The following is a 16,129-nucleotide window of genomic DNA, read 5'->3' on the forward strand; positions in this document are numbered from 1 at the left end:
CATGGTATAAACAGTTTGTGCCTGGGGCTACTTTTATTTATTTATTTATTTGTTTGTTTGTTTGTTTTTGGTTTTTCGAAACAGGGTTTCTCTGTGTAGCTTTGTGCCTTTCCTGGAACTCGCTTTGTAGACCAGGCTGGCCTTGAACTCACAGAGATCCACCTGCCTCTGCCTCCCGAGTGTTGGGATTAAAGGCGTGCGCCACCACCGCCCAGCTGGGGCTACTTTTAGAAGATTTTGGAGCTGTTGATGCAGCTCAGTTAGTAACTGAGTGCCTGCACAGCATGCACAAAGCCCTGAGTTCGGTCCCTAGCACCACATAAAGCCAAGTGTGGTGGCACATGCATGCAGTCCCAGTTCTTGGGAGGTTAGAGGCAGGAGAATGGAAAGTTTATAGTCATCTTCCTCGTCACAGCACATTGGAGTGCAACCTGGGTCACATGTGTCAGGAAGGAGGAGGGAAGGAGGAGGAAGAGGAGGAAGAAAGAAAAATCTAGGCAAGGGGTAGTTTGTCCCTCCCCCCGTGCCACCTTGGTCAAAGCCACCAGTCTGAAAATCATGTTCCTCCAGTGACCGATTGAAATCCAAGACTCTTAACAGCGTCTAACCCTAGTTACTTCAAAACAGGAGCGGGTGCCCAACTGTCAACAGATGGTTAGCTGTTCTGTGGACAACCCAAACACGTCCTTGGTCTTGGCAGCTAGCTGGCACTAATGTCACAGCTGGCCTCACATGTCCACACCCCGCTGTGAGCACCAGGAAACTGAGGCAGGAGTGTCAGGGGTTCCTGTGGTCAGGGTAAGTCCCTCCCAAATGCACTAACACTGCCTGCCAGTCTCCCCGCCCCGAGGTCTTCCTCCTCTGTCTTAGGAGCCTGAGCAGCAGGGGCAGCCCTTCTGTTAGACCAGGTCTGAAGCCGGAGCAGACCTGCCACCCAACTCAGACCTGCCACTCAACTCAGACCTGCCACTCAACTCAGACCTGCCACCCAACTCAGACCTGCCACCCAACTCAGACCTGCCACTCAACTCAGACCTGCCACCCAACTCAGACCTGCCACTCAACTCAGACCTGCCACCCAACTCAGACCTGCCACCCAACTCAGACCTGCCACTCAACTCAGACCTGCCACTCAACTCAGACCTGCCACTCAACTCAGACCTGCCACTCAACTCAGACCTGCCACCCGACTCCTTCCTTGATCAGAGCCCCAGCCACTTCGGTCCTGTGAGCCTTGCAGCATGGGCCCTGCCTGCCTTCCATCCATCAAGTCTCCCAGGCCTAAACATCGCCCAGGAGGTGTTCTGTGGATTCCTTACTCAGGCCTTCAGGCTGGCTGTGTTAAGAGCTGAGGGGAAAGAATTCCTGGTCCTCAGAACCCCACATCAGAATCATTTTATTTATTGATTGATTATATTATTAAATCATCAGGTTTATTTTGGGCCAGAGAGATGGATGGTTCAGCGGTTAAGAGCACTTGTTCTTACAGAGGACCCCGGTTCAAGTCCCAGCCCTCACATGGATAATTCACAATCCATGAATGCACAAAGCATTCACGTGGTACACATGTATGCATGCAGACAAAACACACATAAGATTAAAAAATGAATGAATCTAATAAAAATGTTAAAGTTTTATTTTCTTTTTAATTATGTGTTTTCACATGTGGGTGCATAAGTGTAGTGCCCACAGAGGTCAGAGGCAGGGCTTGCATCTCTGGAGCTGAAGTTACAGGTGGTTATGAGCCGTCGACTGTGGGTGCTGGGAATAAAACTTAAGTCCTCTGCCAACGCAGTACGCTGAGCCATCTCTCCAGCTCCCTAGACCAGAATCCTGGGGAGCACCTGTGTTTCTGAAAATGCTCCCAGGGAGGAAGACGCCCCAAATTCAAGAGACTGGACCCTCATCTTTTTTTGGAGTTCTTGGCTGTTTTAAAAAATATACTTTTTTATTCTGTGAGTATTAGTGTTTGCCCACCTGCATGACTGTGCACCACATGCATGCCTGATGCTCCTCGTGGAAACCAGAAGAGGGGATCGGATCCCCTGGACCTGGAGTTACAGAGGGCTGTAGCCCCCATGTGGCTGGGAATGGAGCCTTGGTCCTCTGGAAGAGCAGCCAGTGCTCTTAACTGCTGAGCCATCTCTCCAGCCCCTGGGTTCTTGTGTTTTGACAGTCTCATGCTGTGTGCTGTGCACTCGGACCACCCTCACCCCACCCTGTGACCCCCTCTCACTCCATTCCCACTCCATCACTTCCTTCCTCCTGACTCTGCCCCTCCTATCCGAATGTCCCTCTTTCCCCAGACCCCATGCAGACAGCCCAGCTGCTGTGTACTCACGTTTACAAGGTCATGTCGTATGCAGGTGACTGTGCCCCACCACGTGCCTGCCTCCCCATCCTTCCATTCCCACTGTCCTTCCGTCCCCTCTCCCGCAATGTCCCCTGGGCTTTGGAGAGGCCGTTTAGGGCCATTGGTTTTTTGTTGTTGTTGTTTATTTTTCAAACAAGGTCTCAGGAATAATGACCCCCAGCTTCTTATAAAGCTGAGACTGGCCTTGAACTCCTCCTGAACCTCCTGGGATGACAGGCATGTGCCACCACACCCAACTATAGACTGGGTCATCTTGGAAGCTCCTCCTGCCTCTGTGATCTGTCAGACGCATGCCTGGTGTCAGAGAATGACCTTGATGACCTTTTGAGGTCCTGCCTGGCCACTGAAGCTGGAGGACTCAAATATTTATGTGGATGACTCCTCAGGGATGTGGGGGAAAGGAGGGGGGATGGTGGGCGGGTGTGGGGGAGTAAAGAGAGCTGACACCCAGCAGCCGTGACTCAGGCCCTCAGCACTGTGACAGTGACAGCGTATCTGCTTTTAGCTGTTGGCTCTTGTTTCCATGGAAGGCTGCTCTGGGGGGCCCCCCCCACCTGACCCCCACTTCTTTCCATCTCACCTCAGTACAGGTGACTCCCTGAAGTCCTGCCAGCCAGGATAGGCAACACAGACTAGGTACCAGCAGGAGTCTGGGGGTGACATATTCCTTTAGCGCCAGCCATCACTCAGACCCCAGTGCCCTGCCCTGTCCTAACTTCCCATACCACCAGGAATGCAGCTCCGGGCTTGGCTCTGTGGACACAGAGACAAGAGGCACAGACCTCACATTCAGGAATTCCTAGGTTAATGGGAGAGAGACAAGTGATCCTGCCCCAGGAGCAGGGGTAAGGGGTACCGAGAGGTGTCAGAACTCACGAAGACTATGTCACATTGCCAGGTGCTAGGGACTCGGGACAGAAGGCCGGAGCAACTAGAGGCTTCCCTGGGAGAGAGAAATGAGGTGGTTATATGGGCAAGGTTTGTGTTCCCAAACTGCCTGATGGACTGATGGAACACCTGCCTCCTGAAAGTCCCTCCCCTGGCTTCTGCCCAGCGTCATAGAGTCTGGGGTTCTACTCAGTAAAAAGAAAGAGGCTTCTTGGGCACAAGGGGCAGGCACATCTGGAATAGAATCCCAGCCATTCCAACATGCACAGCCCAGCCCTTCCCTTCCTGGGAGGCTTTATTTCCTGGTCTAGAAACTGGCCTAAAAACTCCTCTTTTTTGATCCATGGGAGATCAAAAAGGGCTTTACCGGGAAGGGACGGCAGTGCCCAGATACCCGGAGAGTCTCCAACAGTCTCCTTTACCTGGACGTGGAATCCTGTGACTAAGATCCTGGGTGAGCAACTCCTCTGAGCCTGAAATGGAGTGAACTGTTGCCAGAAACAGGTTAGTCTCCTAGACCTTTACGGATAATTATCCAATTATCTGCCCCTTCCTGAAGCTGGGCCCCACCCCCCACCCCCACCTCTCCTCCAGCTTTCTTCTGTTCTGTCATTCAAGGTTCTGGAGAGCTGGGATGTGGGGGGCGGAGTGAGATGGGGTGTAGAACGGGAGTTCCTATGGGAGTTGACAGGGGTCCCCTAGGCATTCTCACTCCCCTCCCTGGGCTGCCTCAACCTTTCTGAAGAGACCGCTGAACCTGGAGATCCTGGTATCTCACAAACAGCCCAGCAGGGCTCTCCCACACGCCCTCTCCTCAGGAGTCAGATAAGGGAGGCACAGGTCCCGAGAACCAGTTTGAGAGGAGGGTCGGGTCCCTGGCTAGTGAGGGAAACAGCAAACCACAAAGTCCTGGAGCAGGCCCAGGGCAGGACCCACCCCCTGCCCTGGCCACTACAGAGGCCCTTGGGGCTGGAGCTCTGGAGTGCCAGGCGATGAGCTCAGCCCTCCAACCCAGCCCGTGTGTCAGGCTGTCAGCAGGGCCGTTTCTCCCAAGAAGATTTCCAGGCCCCTCTGGGCCATGAAGAGGCCTAAATTTAGCCAGCACACAAGAGGCTGGCTTGGAGCCCAGGGACATCGGGCCTTATAAAGCGCTGGCAGTCGGGGCCCGGCACGCTTCCCTGGAGGCCTGCACCCACACATTTCTCCAGTCCAGCCCCTGCCTGGACAGGGGCTCTGCTGCCTGTGGATGAGCCACCGGACCTCCTCCGCCTTCAGAGCGGAGAGAAGCTTCCATTCTTCCTCCTCCTCCTCCTCTTCCTCTTCTTCTTCGGCCTCCCGTGCCCTCCCGACCCAGGACCCACCCATGGAGAAGGCTTTGAGCATGTTTTCGGAGGATTTCGGCAGCTTCATGAGGCCCCACTCTGAGTCCCTGGCCTTCCCAGGCAAGTGCTGAGGCTCTGAGGGGAGGGGACAGACTCAGGTGGGGACATCACTGAGCAGGCTGCACGGGTTACAGCCACATGTGGCTGCCCAGACAGACCTGGTCACCAGGACAGATATGGCTATGACACAAGTGGGCCTCCTGGAGACAATGGTGGCCCTAGGGGTGAGATGTGAATCCAGTAGTCCCACATGGTCCATGTCCTCATGGGAGCCTTGGAGGGCTGACTGGGATTGAGGGGTGGCTGGCCCCACCCTGGAGCTCCCAGGCCTGGATAGAATTGCTAAAGGAGGGATTTGCATGCATAGATTACAGACTGAATAGAGTGGGGCCTGCCCCCCCATCCCCCTCCCCGGCCCCCCACTCCCCACAAGGTAAGTTGCAAGGGTGAGGAGAGGGGCTGTTGTCTGGGAGAGGCACTCATTCCCCAAGAGAAGAGTGAAGACCCAGGGTTTCGGTTCAGGGCTTGCTGGGGGCCCAGCTTACAGCAGTTCTGCCCACAGCCCGTCCCGGGGGACAAGGCAACATCAAAACCCTCGGGGATGCCTATGAGTTTACAGTGGACATGAGAGACTTTTCCCCTGAAGATATTATTGTCACCACCTCCAACAACCACATCGAGGTGCGGGCTGAGAAGGTGAGTCTGAACCCTGCCCCACCCCGGGGGCCCCACCTTCCCCTGGACTCTGCCTAGTCTAGCTGGTTTCTCTACTTGCACCTGACTTTGGAGACTTCATACCCTGACCGGTGGATGTTCCTTCCCTGTCTATACTCCCCGGGGCAAACTGTAGCCCATTCCCCAGTGGGCTCACAGTCCAGAGACCTCCTCATGTTCCCCTCCAACCTAAGGTTCACAGAACCTGTCTTTGGGCACCTGGGGATCCTTCAGGGATGAGAGAGGCATCTTGGGATGTGGGCAGAAGGGAACCTGGGTGGTTGAGATGTGAGTGACCATGGTGGAATAAGGACAGCTCCTTGGCAGAAGGTATAGGAAGATGGCCGTGGCTGGTCCAAGCTGGGCAGCGCAGTCCATTCATCCCATACCTCCACCCCTCTTTCATCCCAGAGCCAGAAGTGTGGGTCCTGTTTTGGTGCCTCCACACTGGGCCTGAGGCTGAGCAGAAGCCATGAAGCTCAGAGTCACACCCACCCTGAACCTCACGCACTTTACCCAGAGTCTCGGGATAGCTAGATCATCAGAGAAGGCATGGCCAGCACAGACAGTGGCTGCCCCGGTCCTTAGAGCCATGCTATTCTTAGAGGATATTTGCCAATCCTCCCTGAACACCCCCCAAGCCTGGCTAGCTCCCCTAATTCAGGCTGGACACTAAGAAGCCCTGCCAGGGGTTCGAGGACTGTGGGCCACTGACTGCACGTGCCAGCCCCACGTCCCAAGGGTGACTCAGCCAGCCGACTCCGCTGGACACTATGTGCTAGCTGGACTGCGGGGGAGGGTGGTGGCCCTAGTGGTGGACACTCAGGGTGTCTGGGGATCCAGAGGGCACAGCTGTGTCATCTCCCCATCATAGCTCAAGAGTCCCAGACTTGTATGTACTTCTAACGGAAGCTCAACCCTAACTGAGCCCCACCTAACCCTATTCTACACCCAGCTCCCCTAGGGACCTCTGCAGCCCCTCTGCAGAGCCTTTGGCTTCTGGCTAGCCCACACCTCTGCAGCTCTTCCACGCCTGATAGCAGTTGGGTAGCTGGGGACATAAAGAAGAGACTCTGTCTTGATTTGGGCATGACCAGGACCCAGGACAGGGCGAGGGCTAGGGCAGCCACTTCTGACCTGTCATCCCTCCCCCAGCTGGCTGCTGATGGCACAGTCATGAACACCTTTGCTCACAAATGCCAACTACCAGAGGATGTGGACCCTACATCGGTGACCTCGGCCCTTCGAGAGGATGGTAGCCTCACTATCCGGGCACGGCGTCACCCACACACGGAACATGTCCAGCAGACCTTCCGGACGGAGATAAAAATCTGAGGGTCTCCCTACCCTTGCTCTCCCCCCATCTCCTCCTCAACTGGCCTGCTGGTGAGGTCATCCTGACCCCTGACAATGGCCCCCAGAACATCTCAGTGTAGGTCCTAGTCACTCCACACACTCTTAGGCCCCAGGTGGGTCACACACATGCACCCCAAACTAGGACCCTCCTTCCCACCCAGGGCAGTCCCAGGACCCTCTTGCCCTCACCCAGATGGGACTTCCCTATCTTAGTTCACAGTAGAGGAGTTGAGGTATCAACTTGGGGAGAAAGATGGGGACTGAGCCTCTGAGCAAAAGTTCAAAGGACAGAGAGACATCAACAGCATCTCTGCAGGGCAGGGGACCAGGGACCCTCCCAGCAAGTGAAATATAAGAGTTGGCCACAAGCAGAGCTGCTGGCCTTGGTGGACTGCCTCAGGCAAGCCAGAGAGATAACCATGACTGTCACCTCCCTGGGGCTGCAACTCTCCAAGCCTCAAACCCAGGGCTACCTGTCACTCTGGGCCCCTGTCAGCTACCTGTGCCAGGCAAGGACGCCTATACCCCGGTGTTTGTTAAAAAGGCATGAGGCTCCTATCTCCAGCAACCGGTACCTTAGATCACTCCCTTTCACAAGAGCCCTAGGCTCCTGGGTGGTTCCCCCTGCAGAGAGGGTCCCCTCCGGAAGTGGGAGCAAGAGCAGTCACGGGACTTACTAATCCACGAATCCACACACACACACACACACACACACACACACACACACACACACGCCATTGTCCTAGCCCTTAAATACTCATTCCCATTGGTTGACGCCCAATTCAAAACGCTCTGGAACTAGATTTAGCTCTGTTTTCATCTACGGGGATGTCGCATCTCTGAGCAAGTCGGATGCTCGGTTTGGTGGCTGAAGGTTGACTCTGCCAGCTGCTCACCTCTGTGCACTGGGGAGAGCTGCCCTGACTCCAACTCTTTAGAGCCACACGCCCTGCCTCCCACGTCTCACGACGGCACAGGGTGGCCACAGGGTAGAAGAGCCCCAACCCAGGTCCCTTCTGCCCTCCCAGTCCAGGGCAAAGACCCTTGTCAGCCCTAACCCTGGAGGACCAGGGCTCTGACTCCGTCTCCCGCAGTTGAGGCAGGCGTGAGGGGGAGAGGGAAGCTCTTGGTTAGTCAGGGATCCCTGGGGCCTCTGACTCCTGATGTCTCAGGACCCTGGGGACAGGGAGGGTGGGGGTTCATGGGAGTCTGGTCTCTACAACCTATACACAATAAAAGGACAGTATGACAGATCTGTGGAGACCCCACCTGGAGTTCTACCTGGGAGGAGGGGCTGAGTGGGTGGGGAGGACATCTGAACTGCGGAAAGAAGCTAAAGGCCTGCAGAAATCCCGCGTTGTTCTACAGAAATGCTTATAGCAACCTGTCTCCCCTCCTGCCTGCCCTTCCCTTTGTATTCATTCTTCAGTTCAGGAGGAATGTCTGAGCTGGACTCTGCACCAGCACTGTGTTCTACGCTGTCCCCAGCCAAGGGCCACAACGTCCCTTCTTGGAGTTCTTCCCCTCCCCCCTCCCGCCCCCCCCCCCCCATCCCGCAATGGGGCCTTTGAGGCCCAGAGAAGCTAAGTGATTGGCCTAAGGTCACACAGCTCCGAAGACACAGCCAATTGGGTGCGGTGCTGAGTGTTCTGGGGGTGGGGGGGTGGGGGGGTGGGGGGGTGGGGGGGTCCTTGCTCCTCACACTCCCAGGAACTACTGAAACCAGAGTAGCAGGCTGCTCCCCAGAGCAGCTCCGCCGGCGACTGCGGTCAGAGCAGGGAGGGGAGGTGGGGGTGCCGTATTTCCAGCCTTGTGAGTCACGGATTCCGCTGGGCTATTTGCAGCCCCGACACTCATCGGCGCGGGGCTGGGGCGTTGGGCGGAGCCGACAACCTTCCGCATTTGCCCCCCACCCGAGGTCAGGTTCACCTTGGCGAGAAGACCAGCCGGAGAGCCAGCGCTGGAAGGGGGGCTGTCCCCAGCAGGGGGTCGGGTGGGGTGTGTCTCCCATCACGGGTCGCAGCCCCTGTACAGGCAGCTTCCGGCCGCTGGAAACCAGGTTCTTCTGGTCTAAGGGAGCCCTGGGCTGTCACTCCAGCCAAGGTGACCCCGCTGACCGGGAGGGCGGGGGATGTGGGGGCGGCCATGCTGGAGTCTCTCTCCTCAGCTCCGCCTGCTAGGGCACCAGACTGGCCCACCCTTTCTAGACTAAATATAGGCCTGGCTGAAGGCCCTGCACCCCACCCCCACTTGTGGAGCTTAATTCTGGGAGCCCCGTTCATTGAGTGCCCAGTGTGTGCTAAGCACCCCAACAATCCTGTGAGCAGGATGATGCTGTCATCTCATACAGATGGATGTGGAGGTTCAGAGGGGTCAAGCAAGTGATCCAAGGTTATCCAGCTTGGAAGTGCCATCGCTGGGATTTGAAACTTTGCCTGGGGCTCAGGAAAACTCTCTGCTGGGTCGGCCTAGAGCCACACACTCCCTCTCCCCAGAATGGAAGCCCCTACTTCTTCAGAGGCGGTGAGGAGAGGAGGGTTGTAGCCCATCTGGGTTTCCTGGTGACTTTATCCAGTAGGTCTGCATAAAGAGGATGATTGGACCACGGGTCTGAGTATCAGGTGTTTGGAAGGGTCTTCACTTGGCTGTATTGAGCAAGGGGGAGGTCTTTTGCTCCACCCCTTGGCATTGTCATAAAAAGCCCTTTGGAATAAAGTTCAGGGTCGGTGGATTAGGATCCAGGCCCTCCCGAGCTATCCTATGTTTTTTAGCTGTCTCTCTCTATACTTCTATCTACAAATTTCTCACTTCTCCCTACTCAAGAGTACCCTGGGTCGTAAAAGTGGCGGCTGGTCTGTCTCAAGGAGGATTTCTACCTCTTGTAACTTTGGGGAAAGACCTATCACCCGAGAAAAGTTGAAAAGATGTAGCCCTCAGAGGCCAGAGGCCTTCCAAGAAGCCAAGCCAGATGCTGCCCAAGAATCAGGGGATGAGAGTTACCACAGGTTTCCTGTGTCCAAAGGCCAAAGGCTCCCTCCTTCCACAGCTACACAGACCCAAGAGTTTATTCTCAAAAGCAGAGTCTTGGCTGGGTGTGGCTGTGAGTGCCTGCCTAGCAAATTCTGGAGTCTGGGGGTGCATGTCTGAAATCCCGACATTCTGGGACCCATTACAGGTGGATCAGAAGTTCATGGTTATCCTTGGCTATGTAGTTTGAGACTAGCCTTGGGCTACATTAGAGCCTGTCTAAAACAAACACACAAACAAACACACAGACAAACGAATGAACAAACAAAAAAGCGGACTCTCAAGCCTGAGATGTGTGCACCCCTTCAAGACTGTCTTCAGCAAGCCTGAGATGTGTGCACCCCTTCAAGACTGTCTTCAGCAAGCCTGAGATGTGTGCACCCCTTCAAGACTGTCTTCAGCAGTGCTTCAACCATGCAAATAGCATGTGCCTGATGCTGGGAAGCTGACCCATCCATTTGCTTGGCCAGGCTATGTCTCAGGGATTCAGTCCAAACTTCCTATGATGGTAAGGTCCAGGCTCAGAGAAGGCTGGGGCCTCACCCAGAGTCACACAGTAAGAGCATTCACATGGTTCAGTAATAAATGTGGGATCCCTGAACTCCCACTGTAGTCCGGTTCTCCTCTCCCAGACCATCGCCTCTTGCGTGCTCTCTACCTGTTTCTCAGTCTGTCCCTCTTGTTCCCAGACCTGGCACAGAAAAGATCAGAGGAACCTCAGTGAGAGAGGAGGGTCCCTCATGGGCTCTGGAGGCAGATCACCTAGAGCCAAGGGCCCCTAGGGTCAAATCTTGGCTCCACTGTCTCTGAGCAGTGTGTCATTGTGCAAGTATCTTAACCTCTCTGTATATACTGTCCTCTCTGTACACACTGTCCTCTCTGTACACACTGTCCTCTCTGTACCCACTGTCCCTAGCACAGCAGGACTTGTACATGGGCTGGTCCTTCGCTCCTGGGAAAAGCAACCGAGGGTAGAGTTTAACCCCTGCACTGCACCCCTGCACGGCACCCCTGCAGCCCCCCTGAGAAGATGCATTCTGAGCCCTAGGGTGGAGGCAGGAAGTGTCTAGAAGCCTTAGTTCCCTGGATCTTGAACTGAAAACAGGTCCTTACCTGGGGCCGTTGGTGAGCTTGAAACCATCTAGAATGTGCAAGAACAGGTCTGTTTCCTCCAACAGTTGAAGAATTGAAAGGCAGGAAAAGTTTGAAAGTCAAGCAAAGCCAGAGTTTATGCACAGAGGACAATTTTATTAGCGTTTAAAAGAAAAAGCCCAGGGCAGGCAGCTGTCAGTCTCAATCGGAGGATAATGGAGGGGCAGGAACAAACACCCCCCACCCCCACCCCCCACCCCCCATCCCCGCTGTTTGAGTTAAGCTGTCCTGGAGGTCAGCCACCTGTGCACCGTGGAGAGGGAGCCCTAAAGCAGTGGTTCTCAACCTTCTGAATGCTGTGATCCTTTAAAACAGTTCCTCATGTTGTGGTGACCCCAACCTTAACACTATATCTGTTGCTACTTCATAACTGTAATTTTGGTAATGTTATGAATCATAACGTAATTATCTGTGTTTTCTGACAGTCTTAGGTGACCCCTGTGAAAGAGTCATTCAACCCCAAGGGTCGTTACCCATGGGTTGAGAACCTCTGATTTAGGGTGGACTAAGGAAGGCCTGTGTACCCAGGGAAAGTGCACTTATGCTCTGTGCAGCATCTGAAGGGGAGAGACAGAAAAACACCAGAAGCTAAAGCTGGGCCTTTCTGAGTCAGGACTCAGCAAAACCTCAGGACGGATCACAGGGGCTGCCCTGGGGTCCAGAACGCTAAGGGAAAGGACATCATCTCATTGAAGGGGTAATTATTCCGCCTACCTCTTTAGCGTGGCTTAACATGAGACCAGCTTCCTAGGTGTACTGGCTAGTTTTGTCAACTTGGCAGAAGCCAGAATCATTTTGGAAAAGGGAACTACGTTGGTCTGTACGCAAGTCTGTGGTGCATTTTCTCGATTGATTATTGATATGAGAAGGCCCAGCTAACTGTGGGCAGGGCCACCCTTGGGCTGGTGGTCCTGGGTGCTGTAAGAAATCAGGCTGAGAAAGCCATGGGGAACAAGGCAGTAAGCAGCTCCCCCCAAGCCTTCTGCCTTGACTTCCCTGGATGATGGACTATAAGCTGTAAGGTGAATAAAGCCTTTCTCTCTGTGATGGTTTGAAAGAAAATGGCCCCCAAAGGGAGCGGCACTATTAGGAGTTGTGGCCTTGTTGGAGGAAGTGTGTCACTATGGGGATGGGCTTTGAGGTCTCTTTTTCTCAAGCTTGCCTCAGTGTGACAGTGTGACAGTGTGACACTCTCAGCTCCAGCACCACATCTGCCTGCACGCTGCCCATGTTCCCCACCATGATGATAATGGACCGGACCTCTGAAACTGTAAGCCAGCCACCTGAATTAAATGTTTTCTTTAAGCCGGGCGGTGGTGGCGCACACCTTTAATCCCAGCACTCGGGAGGCAGAGCCAGGTGGATCTCTGTGAGTTCGAGGCCAGCCTGGGCTACCAAGTGAGATCCAGGAAAAGGCGCAAAGCTACACAGAGAAACCCTGTCTCGAAAAACCAAAAGAAAAAAAAAATTTCTTTATATGATCTGCTGTGGTCATGGTGTCTCTTCATAGCAATAGGATCCCTAACTAAGACACTCTCCAAGTTACTTCGTAAATCCCAACTAAGAAAAAAATTAGTGCCACATCTGCTGTGGCAAACTGATAGCGTATTTTTGGGGAGGACCGTGGTAGCACCTGAAGTTTGGCCTGGAAGAGCCACTGAGCGCTCAGCACCCTGTGGACTGTTCCGTGGGAGCCTCCAAGATGTTGAGAGTGATGCAGACTATGGAGGCCTGGCTTGTGGAGCTTCAAGAGGAGAGTTTTGAGAGTCCCTCAAAGACTCCATCAGGGCTGTTGGATATTTTGAATTAAGAACCACTAAAATGCTGGGTGTGGTGGTGCACACCTTAAATTCCAGCACTTGAGGGGCAGAGGCAGGTGGGTCTCTGTGAGTTCCAGTATAGCCTGGTCTACATAGTGAGTTCCAGGATAGCCTGGTCTACATAGTGAGTTCCAGGATAGCCTGGTCTACATAGTGAGACTGCCTCAAAACAAAACAAACTACTCAGTGAAACTTTTGCTTTGCTGGGACAATGAAAGCAAAGCTGGAGCCGAAGAGTCAGCCGTGACTTAGAAGAGAACAACTTCGTTGAGGTGACATCTTCTGGGGTCAGCACACACGGCTGTGGTCCAGAGGGACCAAGGCTCTCTCTGTTGCTGGCTGCCACATCATGATGTGTAAGAATATCCCACGTGGTACTGGTTTTGAAGGCATGGCGGGGCATGGAGAGCAGCTGAGGCTTGGCACTGTGTCACAGAGCTGGAGTTCGTGGAGAGAGGGCCAGAAAGGCCACTGAAGAAGGTGCAGCCTCGGTTGCAGTAGAAGGCCCGGGATGGAAGGGATCGTGGAGAGAAGGAGAGAAGTTGAGACTTGGCATCATATGGCAGAGTTGGAGTTCCCAAAGAGGGCCCAGGAGAAGCTATTGGTGAAGAGCAGAGACGCCCAGCATTTTTGAGATGTCAATACCATGGGATGACACCGGGGACAGCAGCAGCAGTGGAGTGGAGCCACCAGAGCCGAGGAGACAGACTCTGTGCACTGTGGGGGGCAGAGCCAGATAAGAGCCCTTTGGAGCCCGGTAGACCATTGAGTGGGCCCCGGACACTGAACATTGAGTTGTTTACACTGATGGAGATTGATTTGCTTTGTTCAGACTGTGACTGTGTCTTCTCCCCTCTTGGAGCAAGCCAGTAAGCAGCACCCCTTCATGGCCTCTGCTTCAGTTCCTACCTTGAGTTCCTGCCCTGACTGTCCTCAGTGGTGGAGTGTGACCTGAGAACTGTAAGCAGAAATAAACACTTCCCTGCTTTGGGTCATGGTGTGTTTTCACAGTGACAGAATCCCTAACTAAGACACCAGGGGTAAGTGGTTGACTGGCCCAATTTTATTAATTTCTTTATGTTTTGGGTAGCTTGGACTATTAGGTCTCCATCCAAGCCAGAGATTTCATCCTCCTCAACCAAAAGGAATTCATTTTTTACTTAATGGGCCTTAACTGCTGCTGTGCCATGCTCGGTGAGAATTTCTGGGTTGCCCTTCTGAATGGGGATCTGGTCCCACTTACTCAGGTGTTGTGGAATAATCTTTTTGTACACTGTGAAGATGTGTCACTCGGATTGGTGTAATAAAATGCTGAACAGCCAATCATAGGATTTGGGAAGCAGAGAGGAAGTTGGGAAGAAGAAGGTGGAGTTGCCAGTCAGACTCCGAGGAAGCCAGTCACATAAGAGAAGAGGTAATAAGTCATGAGCCATGTGGCAGTGCATAAATTAACAGAAATGGTTTAAGTTGTAAGAGCTAGTTAGAAACAAGACTTAGCTATCAGTGAGTTATTAATATTTCATGATTAATAAGTCTCCGTGTGGTTATTTGGGAGCTGGCTGGCGGGACAGAAAATTCTGCCTGTGCCCAGGATCTGTCCTGAGACCAAAGATGTCTTAGGAGCTCAGTGGGCTGTATTTGCTGGACTGAAGCCCAAGGACAGGGCCTCTGTCCCTGAGGATGGTGGGCACAGTCCAAGGAGAAGGCTCCTGAGCAACCTGGCTGCAGCTGCCACAGGTGGGAATTAGAAACAGTCTTTGTGGGAGTTTGGGAGCTTCCTAGGACGCCTCCCTGAAGAACCCCAGCACACTCCCAGCCCCCCCCCACCAGAAAGGAGAGGGAAGGGCTACAAACTGACTTGCTTTCCCCTTTCCCCCTTCTCTTTCTGCTCCTCCTTCACACTGCCCTTCCTCTGTCCCTGCCTCTTCTCTCTCCTTCCTCTTCCTCCGCTCTTTTCTTCCCCCTCCCTTCCCTCCTCCTTCTGTTCCTCCATCCTTCTTAATAATTAGTGACCATGGGCAAAGAGTTTCACCTCTCTGGCCTCGGTTTCCTCATTTGTAAAATGGCAGTAAAAATCATGTCTGTGCACAGACTGAAGGAACTGGCGTGATCTGATGTGGCATGGCCACCCGTACAACCTTTTGCCGGTAGCTACAGGGACAGCTGTCTGTACCGAGTGCAAGAACAGTGCCTAAGCCCCGAACCTTCACCAAGCAGCTGAATTCAGAAAAGTCACCATGCTTGGCATAAACACTCATTATCCCGCACTAAAGTGGGGTGTGTAGCATGTAGTTTTACTTTTGGAAAACACAATCCAGCCAGTGATAGGGTGACACCTGCTGGTGGGCAGGAGCTGTGCAGCCACAGGCCTCTCCAGAGGCAACCTCTCTAATCAAACTCTTTTACACTAACTTGGGGATGTATGCATAGCAGGAAGAGGGCAGAGTGTAATCCACTCTCCTAGTGGACACGAGTTTTTATATTCCACTGTCACTCCCTGCCTAGTTCAAACCGTCTCTCTTCCTGGTCTGAGCTAATGTCCGGCCCCTAGGCTTCCTCCCTGCCTGCCCATATAGTCAGGAGGGCCAGGATTCTGTAGTCCTTTTCTTTCTTATCTTTTCTTTTTTGTCTTGTTTTGTTTTCAAGACAGGGTTTCCCTGTGTAGCCCTGGATGTCCTGGAATTCACTCTGTAGATCAGGCTGGCCTCGAACTCAGAGATCTGCCTGCCTCTGCCTTCCGAGTACTGGGATTAAAGGTGTGTGCTCCCACTGCCTGGTTTATCCTTTTCTTTTCTTTTCTTTCTTTTTTTTTTCTTTTTCTTTTTTTTTTTTGGTTTTTCAAGACAAGGTTTCTCTGTGTAGGTTTGCGCCTTTCCTGGGACTCACTTGGTAGTCCAGGCTGGCCTCGAACTCACAGAGATCCGCCTGGCTCTGCCTCCAAGTGCTGGGATTAAAGGCGTGCGCCACCACCGCCTGGTTTATCCTTTTCTTTCTTTCTTTTTAAAGATTTTATTTGTGTTTATGTGCATGGGTATTAACATATGTAATATATGTGTGCCCGTGGGAAGCCGGGAGAGCTGAAGTCCAAATTCAGGTCCTCTCTAAGAGTAGTCTATGCTCTTAACTACTGAACTATCTCTCTAACTGACCTTCACCCTTTTTGGAGGAAGGGTTTCCATTCAGCCAGGCTGGCCTCAAAACAATTACTTTCAATTCCCTTCCCAAGCTTCAGGAAAACCATGCTGTCAGCAGCAGCACCCTGTAGGACAGGTAGAAGATGCTTGGTTGGTACCATGCCTGGCATCTGCTGGGAGCCTGGCAGAGGGTGGGGAAGAGGGCAGAGACGTGACTGGCCCTTCTGTCCTTCAGTGCATCCAAGATGCCTTCCTGGGTTCAGACTTCAGAGACTCCTGCAT

The 16,129-nt window shown here is 53.4% G+C and overlaps 1 protein-coding gene across 1 annotated transcript; it reads left to right on the forward strand.

The window, feature by feature from the left end:
* Window positions 1-4,298: 4,298 nt before the first annotated feature.
* Window positions 4,299-7,790, forward strand: Hspb7 (heat shock protein family B (small) member 7). The gene is made up of 3 exons (XM_059256248.1): window positions 4,299-4,704; window positions 5,207-5,340; window positions 6,514-7,790. Exons 1-3 carry the CDS (start codon window positions 4,509-4,511, stop codon window positions 6,691-6,693), a joined length of 510 nt encoding a protein of 169 aa, XP_059112231.1. The 5' UTR covers window positions 4,299-4,508; the 3' UTR covers window positions 6,694-7,790.
* Window positions 7,791-16,129: the final 8,339 nt, after the last annotated feature.

The sequence above is a fragment of the Peromyscus eremicus genome, chromosome 2, assembly GCF_949786415.1.
Source record: "Peromyscus eremicus chromosome 2, PerEre_H2_v1, whole genome shotgun sequence".
Taxonomy (NCBI): Eukaryota; Metazoa; Chordata; class Mammalia; order Rodentia; family Cricetidae; genus Peromyscus; species Peromyscus eremicus.